The sequence below is a fragment of the Rosa chinensis genome, chromosome 7 (assembly GCF_002994745.2).
Source record: "Rosa chinensis cultivar Old Blush chromosome 7, RchiOBHm-V2, whole genome shotgun sequence".
Taxonomy (NCBI): Eukaryota; Viridiplantae; Streptophyta; class Magnoliopsida; order Rosales; family Rosaceae; genus Rosa; species Rosa chinensis.
The window spans coordinates 36149127-36159116 of record NC_037094.1 but is presented as its reverse complement, the minus strand read 5'-3'; the positions used below and the strand labels follow the sequence as shown (position 1 = coordinate 36159116).

Below are 9990 nucleotides of genomic sequence, written 5' to 3'. Positions count from 1 at the left end.
GCAATCTTCATTCCATTCCTTTCTTCCAGGCGCAAAATCTGATCAAGAAGCCTAAAGATGCTCTACCACATGCTTGACGCAATCAATCTGTTCTGTAAGAGGCTAAGGAGGTTGTGAACATGATTTCTCATATCAAAAGACTGTGAAGGAAGACAAGCTCCTTTCCCTCAAAATTAAAAAACTAACTTTTGAGGAGAAAGACGTTTTGTGAAACAAAAAGATGAGAAAAGTCTAATGGATTTCACGGGCCAAGACCACTTTCCTAAAAGAAAGGTGATTGGAGGCTGAACTCTTTCCTTCTAGGAGTTTGATGATGACTAACATTTGTTTTTCAAGCTGAATAAGTCGTAGCTCATATTTGGAGGATTTGCAAGCCAACATATCTTTCAAGCCAATATATCATGCAATGAGTCTTCGGATTTGATTATGTAGCCCGCAACATGCTTGCACGACCTACAAAATCAAGGGGGCTAATGTTGACACCCAAAAATCCAGCTAACAAGCCCAATTTATGCTTTAAGCCCAATTCATATTTCGAGGCAAATTACACCCGCGAACATCACGCCACGCACGTGGACCCAAGCCACATTCACGCACTTGGGGCTTACAAGAATGGGTGTGGTATGGAAAGTAACGGAATTGCATGAGGCCCATTATTAGTTTTAGGCTTGTTGATAATTTTGGACTTGGGACCAAAATTCATGCCCAACGGCCTAACTCTTAATACGGGTAAGTGAAGAAGAGAGAGAGCCCAAATCCTTTAGAAAAAAACAAAATAGTAAATGCTAAACATAGGATTCTTGATCCTAGCCGCATAACATAATCTCATAATCCCAGCGGCACATAATCCCTGCAACACAGCAGAAATCTTGGGATTGCAATCCTAGTAGCAAATCTTGCCTAAATTATGGCAGAAAATCTGCCCAAAATCTCATAGCCCTAGACACAACTTGACAAACCAAAACACATTGCAAACTCCAGTACATGCATTTAACCCAAGCCATCTCTTTACCCAGCAGTAAAGACCTTCCACCGAGATTCCTTTGGCTGCTAGAATTGTATATAAATAGCTATGTTACTAACTAAGCAGAGGCAGAACGGGGTGTGCTAGCAAGCTCTCTAGCACTCTTCTTCTCCCATGCTTCCTCTCTCCCACATCCATCCATAGTTTTCCATCCTTTCAAACTCATCTTCTGTCCAAACCCCCTTATCTCAACACTGCTGGAACCTCTTCTTCTCAAACTCATGCTTTTCTAGCTCCCACGCCACATGCATCTTGCCAAGCCTCTCTTGGAATGTTCAATTCACTGCCTGCATATACAAGGAGCTGCCGGGAAGAACACAACAGCAAGCTTCCTAGGATTCTCAGGCCCTTCGAAGTTTGCTGGGCCTAGTCTTCGCTAACTCAGACAAAGGGGCAAAGTTTTGGGTCCTTACCCATGAATATCCACTGCCGTACAACTCCGATCAAAGTGCCCCTACACTCGGCAAGGTTTTTAGAGAGGCAACGAGAGAAACACCGCGTTTGGGCGATACAAGGGGGAGTGTTTAAGCAAATCCTTATTTGAGTGTCTGGCCCAAACCCTAGATTACTTGACCTAGTGGTAATAAAGTTAAATTAGAATGATCTAGATATTCCTATTCAATGTATGATTACCTTTCCTTGTATGATTCGGATTCTATGCATTGTAATCCTTTATATAAAGAGGCCCCTATTATCAATGAGAATACACCGCGATTTTCTCTCAATTCCTGTTTCTCTATAACACTTGAGTAGATTTTAGGAATTTGAAATTCAAAATTTGAATATTCAAATTGAAAAATAAAGTCTCCAAATTATGAGATTTTGATTAGTTTCCTTTATTTACCTTGAAGGGCAAAATGGACAACGAAAAAAGTGGCTGGACTGCAATTAAAAATAAAAAAGTGACCAGACTACAATGAAAATTGATGTAGCAAATTGGACCTTGATTTAAATACCTCTTTAAAATTTTCATTTAAACTCAACGCGAGAAGTTGCTTTTATAAGTGGGTCTTACCGAGTTTTTGCTTTTATTCTTGAAAAAAAAAACCATTGCTTGATAAAAAAAAAATAATAATAATAAGGGAAAATGATCATTTACCCAATTTCAGGGACGTTTAACCCCACTTACCCAAACACTCAAAGAGATTGCCCACTTAATCAACAGTTTTCATTTTTAAACCCCAATTACCCAACCTTTTCAACACGTGCTTGTTTTATTCAATTTTCCTGACGCTTTTGCCCCTCTATAACTGAAACGCTTTCAAATCGTAACAGAAACATGATTTAGGGAGCGAAGCTCTCCGATTTTAGAGAGGGAGGTTCGGCTGTATTTGTAGAGAGTGGAGCTCTATCATTTTAGAGACAGAGAAGAGCTGTGCGATTTCTATATACAGGAGAGAGAAGCTCCCTGGTTCTAGTTTGTGAAGCTTTCAGGCGATTTCGGTGTGTGAAGCTTTTGCGATTTGTATTTAAAGCTGGTGGCAGAAGATTTGCGATTCATAGAGAGAGAAAATCTGCTACGATTTTCACATGGATCGTGATCCAGATGCTCTTTGTGTTCCTCCACTGTGGTTTGCTTTTGTTTCATTAGCTCTATCTAATTCGTTTGGCTTTTAGCTCTATTTAATCTGTTTGATTTTAGGAATTTTTTTGTACGAATTGTTGTCTTATTTTCGAACTGATTTTTCTGAATCAGAGCTTCCAGGTGTTTGTTTTGGTTTTGAATTGTTTTTGTAATTTTGATTTGAACTTCCAGGTGTTTTTGAGTGCATTGTGTTAGTTTTGAGTTTCTTTATTAATTTCGTGTTTCTTTTGGTGAATTCATGCTTGGATTGGGTTTGAGCTGTTTCCGAAGTGTTGTGGTAGTTCTGATTATATTTTTGGGAGGCAGTAATATTTGTAGTGGGGGCCAATAATGTGTGTTCAACGATATTTTATTATCTATAATTGTTGCTTACTGATGCTTTATTTGAATGCATTGCAATTTATTACATCTTCCAAATTTTTTTTGCTATTTTGACTATATTATTGGGGACCAGTAGTGTGTGTATTGGGGGGGGGGGGGCAGTAATGTTTTTATGTGTTATTAAGTTGTTGTAATTGTTGTCTAGTTATCCTTTTCATTATTTTAAAAGTAATTTGGTACTGCTTCTATTTCGTTTTGGTAGTTTTGATTAAATCATTGGGGGGCACTACTCAGTTTATTAGGGGGCAGTAATATGTGTTTTAGGTTTAATAATAGATTCGTTCGCCTGTGTTTTCTTCGCAGGTCTATGGCTGATCCTCTGGTTGCTAGGTGCCTTTACTCTGGCAAAGGTTATATGATCCCTTTGAATCAATGCATGAGCTACTCTGAGTTGTATGAAAACATTTTCCGTACATTCCAGTTTTTCCCAAGTGATATTATTGAGCTTCAGTATTCAGTTCCAGGTTGTGAAGTTTGTTTTCTTCGTAACGATCATGATTTCCAGATGTTGTTTTGCTCTGCTAGAATACATAGGTTAGAGTGTGTCGATATTTCAGTTTTAAAGATTGGGGGAGGTTGTAGGATAACTTGTTCAGTGGATAGTGGTTCGGAAGTTATTGATGAAGATGATTATTTGGGTGATGCATTCAGGACTGAAGTTCACAAGACGTATTTGTCTGATGAGTGGAGTTCTTATATTCATCATGTCGGGGATAAGTTTCATGGTGCTGCTGAGCTCTGTGAGAAGCTCAAGAAGTATGCAATTGCAGTTGGTTTCGAGTTTGTATTCTTGAGAAATGATTTGGACCGTATTCATGCAGTCTGTGCAAATGTTGGAACTGAAGGTTGTGATTGGCATCTTCGTGCTTTTTCATCATCTGCCAATGGTTGCCTTTATATAACAGAGTTGAATAATATTCACACTTGCAAGGGTGTAGTTAGGACTCAAAAGCACAAGCTTTTGGGATCCAAGGTTGTCAAGACTTGCATTGCTGCTGATGTTAGCTTTAATCTTTCATTGAAGCCAAGGGAGATTATGAGCAAGTTCAAATCAACATATGGGTTTGATATTTCCTACAAGGTTGCCTTGAAAGCAAAGCATCGGGCCAAGGAAGTGATTTATGGTTCCGATGCAGACACGTTTAGCAAGTTATCTTGGTATAAGGAAGCTGTTTTGCAGAGTAACCCCGGCTCTTCTTTTGTGTTGGAGGTTGAACCATCTACAAATCATTTTCAGAGGCTTTTCGTAGCTTTCGGAGGTTGTGTAGAAGGTTTCCAATTCTATTTGCCTGTGTTGTATGTTGATGGAACGTTTGGTAAAAGCATTTACAAGGGACAGATTCTGTCTGCAACTCGAAGGAATGGGAATCAAGGTAACTGTATTGTTTATTGCCCCCCCATAAATTTAGTTTTGGCCCCCAGTAATATTGGCCTTTGTTATAGTTTCATCTGTGTACTTAATATTTCTTGTTTTAGTTTCTTTCATTGTGATAGATATCATTTTTACATTGCTGTGCGACGTTGTGATAGTTTCCTGCCGTGCAATAACAACATTATTGGCCCCCAGTAGACTGATTTTCCTGTGATCTGGTTTATGCAGGTTTCTACCCTCTAGCCATATGTTTTTGTGATTCTGAGACAGATGCAAACTGGACATTCTTTTTCAAGCATTTGAAGAGTCTGCTTGAACCTCAAGGAAGAGTTATCACATTTATTAGTGATCGGGGTGTTGGATTGTTGAGTGCTTTCGATAAGGTATTTGCTGGTAATCCTCATCTGTTTTGTTACAAGAACTTGGTGGCGAACCTTGCCGGTAAATATAGGGGTAAAGGTAATTCAAAATTGATAGAAGATGTAAAGCAGAAGTTTTTTAAGGTTGCATATTCATCTACACAGAAGGAATACCGTTTCAATTTGCGGTTTCTTAGAGCAGTTGGTGGTGCCGATATTATTGACCCTTTTCTTGCTGAATTGCCCGTGGAAAATTGGTGTCGTGCATTTTATACTAGCTGCCGATATGGAATTATGGCTAATGGGATTGCTGAATCGTTTAACTTTTGGATTGCAATTGAGCATTTGATGCCAGTCTATTGTATGCTGGACCAGACAAGAATTAAACAAATGGAGATGGCGGGTAAAAGGAGGGAAGAGGCAGAACGTTGGACCACAGAACTAAATCCCAAAATGGAGGAAAGGTTGAAGGTGCAGATGGAGAAATCTCGTCGTTTCAGTGTCCATTATTCAAGCCCTGGAGTGTATGAGGTTCGATCTGACTTTTCATATGTAGTCAACATTTCCAATCATGCATGTTCATGTGTTAAATGGCAGATCAATTGTTTTCCTTGTCCTCACGGCCTTGCTACATTACAAGCTGCTTCTGAAAATGTATATGATTATATTGATAAGTACTTTCATGTTGATATGTTCAAGAAGAGCTACAGTTTTCCTATCCGTCCGATAACCAATGTTGATATGTCTTCTTCGGAATCTACTTCTGAATGTATATTACCTCCCCTTGCGAAGAGGCCCCCCCAGGAGGCCCAGGGTGAAGCGGTTTAAGTCGGTTGGAGAGGTTGAAAAGAAGCTGATTCGTTGTGGACGTTGTGGCAAAATGGGCACTCATAACAAGTTGAGCTGCACTGAACCTCTCGTTCAGCAGTAGTATATGTTTCTGTAAAGAGTTTTTAGGTTTTGAATTTGTCTATTGGGGGCCAGTAATTGTTTATATTCAGGCTCAAATAATCATTTTTCTTTTCAGATGTCAGATTCTTACTGTTGGGATGATTAAAATTATGTTTTTGTGTTTATTACAGTTGCTTTTATATAGTTGAAGTCAATTTCCGAACAGGTTTGAGCTGTTTTTAGGTTTTGAATTTGTCTATTGGGGGGCAGTAATTGGTTTATTGGGGACCAGTAATTGTTTATATTCAGACTCAAATAATCATTTTTCTTTTCAGATGTCATATTCTTACCGTTGGGATGATTAAAAGTATAATTTTGTGTTTATTGCAGTTGCTTTTATATAGTTCAAGTCAATTTCCTAACAGGTTTGAGCTGTTTTTAGTGCATATAGTTGGTTTTTGGGGGGCCAATAAACCAATTCCTGCCCCCCAGAAATGTCATCTTTTCAAGGACACCTAGTAATTTGAAACCATTTTCAAATATTGCCAACAAATTTAAATACCAATTGAGATACTTCTGGCCATCTTCTTAAATATTAGTGGGGCCCAATAGTAGACTGACCTAAACAACAAAAATTATTGGGAGGTACGAACATGTCTACTTTGGAGCATTTGTGTAAAGTGTCTGCTTCTAATTGAAATCAGCATCAGTATATTATATCGTCCAATAATGCAGTTCATTTCACCATAGTTTCAAGATTAGGCTAGTACGAGAACTTTACAATCCCTACTCTTCGGATATGAAAACTACATGTCTAAATATGTTATATCTAATCTCATGCCTCACTTTCTTCCCAATAGTAGGTGCATGAACCTCTCAAGCAATCTTTTCCTCATGTTGTCCCCGCCTTCCTTGGTTGGTTCTACGCCATTTACAATGCTCTCCATATAATGTAACATAAAGGGCCCGCAATCACCACTGTAAAGAAGTAAAAATAATTTATGTTTAGGAATGTAGGCAGCAACGACAAATGTTACACAAGTATTATGACAAATAGTTTGCTTTAATGTACTTACGATGATGGGTTCTGTTGCGGGCAGTCAAAGTCTTCATAGAATTCATAGTCTGTCTCTACAACGTTATTCTGTAAGATCCAGTTCCTGGTTTGTTTTTCCTCCTCGGTCATTGCTTCTTCAACAATAATCAAGTTTTCCTTATCATCTTCGCCTTTGCATTTTCTCGAGTGACATCTGGATCTTGGCTTTCTCCCGGCATTCTCATCTTAGTCAAGTTCACAGCATGTATGAATTTCTTTATGTGCTTTACCTGTTTTTTGCAAATATTGAATTTTAGTTCAACAAAAGCATGCTAACAGTATTGAAAACATAGGACTGAATTTGTGGAATTACTACATACCACTCTTGCTGCATTCAGGTGGTACTTCTCCTCATTGGTGAATTCATCTATTGATGGCCTCAATGAATTCATATGACTGAAGCTCCTTTTTTCATTGTCAATTACCAGCAAGGTGTAGTGCATGCTTGTGGTGTGGTGAATTGGTAATAGCACCTTTTTGAAACGGAACGCTGACCACAGGGGTTCATAAATCATTGTCTCGACACCACACTCAAAAGGTCTAGTGTCCTCATTTTGTTCTTTGGTCTATTGATACTTTATAGCATAGTACTGTATACAGAACGTAACCAAGACAATTCAAGTTAACACTAAAAATTATCCTTGAAACTGGTGCAAGTTTTGATTGTTTAGTAGGGGCAGTAGACACATTACTGGGGGCAATAATATGCCTACTGGCCCCCAATAGGACGACATAGAACACTTGATTTTCATTCAATATGAAAGAAATACACAGAACATCTTCAAAACACAAAATGATATATATTTAGTACCAAAAATTGGGCAATAATCTCTCTACTGCCCCCCAGTAAACACAAATAGTACTCCGTAATTCAGCATTTTAAACAGTGTTGCTTTCCAATAAACACATAACTCAATGCATTTGGTTTAGGCTACTTACCCCTGCGTCTACTGCGAGGAATCCCACTTGCGCATTTTTCTTTTCTGCATCAGACTTCAGCAAGTCAATATAAACACTGATCACCTGCAAATTGAGTAAGTGGATTTTCCATCAGAACATTATAAGTGAACAAGAGAAAGGAAAATTGCATGAATTGATGATTTTCCTGGGGGGCAGTAATCATTATACTGGGGGCCAGTGGATCATTAAATGGAGCCTTTCATTGAAAGACTTACGTCAGTTTCGATGTCCTCACTACACCAAAAATTGCATCAGACAACGGCAGAAAACCGATGTGGGATTTGGAGTCCCATCGTTGTAGAGTGAGCCGTTGTCTGATGAAAAATCAGACAACGGTGGAACACAGTTGTGTGATAAACATACAGACAACAGGTTTGTGTTATAACTGTTGTGTGATAGCTCGGCAGATGGCTCGGCAGATGCGAAGCGCAGCTGTGCAGCAGTTGAGGCGCTGTCTTCAGACAACAGTGCCAGTTTTAAGCTGTTGTATGTTAAGCATATCAGACAACATTTTTTTATTTTGTCTGTTGTCTGATTGATCTTCAAACATAAGTTCTTAGACTATATCTGTTGTGTGATTAACTTTAGGACAACAGAGTTCAATTGGTTCTGTTGTGTTATTAACATTTAGGACAACAGAGTTCAATTGGTTCTGTTGTGTTATTAACATTTAGGACAACAGAGTTTAATTAGTTCTGTTGTGTGATTAGCTTTTAAGACAACAGAGTTCAATTAATTCTGTTGTCTGAGTATAAATCAGAAGACATTGATTCGTTAAAAACCGATGTGTGATATATTGATTACAATGTTTTTTTCTCCCATTTTTGGCCATTCAGACAACAGGCAGTGATCATTATATCTAATTTGTTGTGTGATCATTTGAACATCCCATTCTGGAATTAGATTGTGCATTCATTTGGTCCATTTACGAAATGAACAGGAGTTCATCAAATACAAACATTGTAAACCATCAAATGAGTAATCTAAACACTTTAGGCTCCATGTAGAAGCTGATTGTATGCCCATCTTTGAATGCATCCTCACCACACAAGATTTATAGTTGTTGCCTATATATGTTCAAATAGTAAGAGATTTAAATCTATTAGTCAGCAGATGAATCTTTTGCCCTTTTGTTCCAAGGCCTCGCCTAGCAATTGGTAGGCGCACAATCTTCTTCTTTAAAGGTTTAGGTGTAATATCTACTTGAGCACGCAATGGAACAACATCTGGTGGGATAACAGGGGTGGGGGTGGCAATGCATGCTCTACCCCGTTTCCATCTACCCTGTTTTCTCCATTTGCGTCGTTTTCTACATTTTCGCCATTCTCTCCATTCTCTCCATTTGTTCCATTTCCATAGGGCTCAAATGAATCCATAGCCTAAAAATGCACCAAAAGATATTAAAAGGTAAACATTAGTAGAAGATAATTTCATTAGGAAAAAAAGAGCATGAATGATTAAAATTTCATTTATAGTACAAAAGATAATTTGGAAAAAAAAACTGAACTCTCCAAGTATAGCACCAGAATAGCTAAAAATGCACCGTGTTTATATGCATCTATGAAGACCAAGAAAACCCCTTTTAATTCTAAAACAGTTATCCAGAAAATAATCAAAAGGGTTTGATTTCCAAGTCGAAAAAACAAGAACTAAAACCATAAAAATTGCCGGAAATACCCAAAATCCTACAAACATACTCATAAGCATTCTAAGACTAACAATAAGCTGCAAGCTTGAGACAGTTTCAGAAAACTGGTAACAAGAAAGAAAAATTCACCAACAACTTTTCTTTCAGTGATTTTAAGCACAACTTTCCAGATTTCAAGTAGACATGCAAAGCTACTATTTTGCATAGTTTCATGCTATTCGCAGTTCAAATAGATGGTCAAACAAGAATCTAAAGTGACTGAAATGCTGAATTATGCAGAAATCCTGAAACAGTGCAGTAACTTCAAAATAGCATAAGTATCTCATTTTAACTCATTTTTTCACGAAACCATGTTCAAAATGATCATTGAAGAGTCTCCTTTAAGCTATCAAAAACTGAGAGTAAAACAAGAAGTGTAGGTATTTCAAAAATCATGAAATGCCCCACTGGTTTAGCTTGGGTGTCAAATGCAGGAAGAGTCAGAATATCAAAACAGGCTTAGCCACTCGTATCAAATGCTTGTAGATACTTGAACCTAGAGACGATAAGCCAATATCGGTAATACTAGAAGAAAAATGCTCAGCAAATTAACAATTCCTAAAATCATGCAGAAAACAGAAATGACAGGCCCCTGGGATCACCTTCTTACAAGATTAAACCCTAAAAAAAACATG

General features: G+C 38.0%; 1 protein-coding gene across 1 annotated transcript; it reads left to right on the top strand.

Moving 5' to 3' along the window:
• Positions 1 to 3297: 3297 nt before the first annotated feature.
• Positions 3298 to 5580, top strand: LOC112177849. Its single transcript, XM_040511429.1, has 2 exons — positions 3298 to 3877; positions 5383 to 5580. Exons 1-2 carry the CDS (start codon positions 3298 to 3300, stop codon positions 5547 to 5549), a joined length of 747 nt encoding a protein of 248 aa, XP_040367363.1. The 3' UTR covers positions 5550 to 5580.
• The last annotated feature ends 4410 nt before the right edge of the window (positions 5581 to 9990 follow it).

Coding starts and splice junctions, on each gene's coding strand:
- LOC112177849 (XM_040511429.1), top strand. CDS start 3,298: ATGGCTGATCCTCTGGTTGCTAGGTGCCTTTACTCTGGCAAAGGTTAT. Junction 3,878..5,382: donor TTTTTCATCATCTGCCAATG/GTTGCCTTTATA, acceptor AAAATGTATATG/ATTATATTGATAAGTACTTT.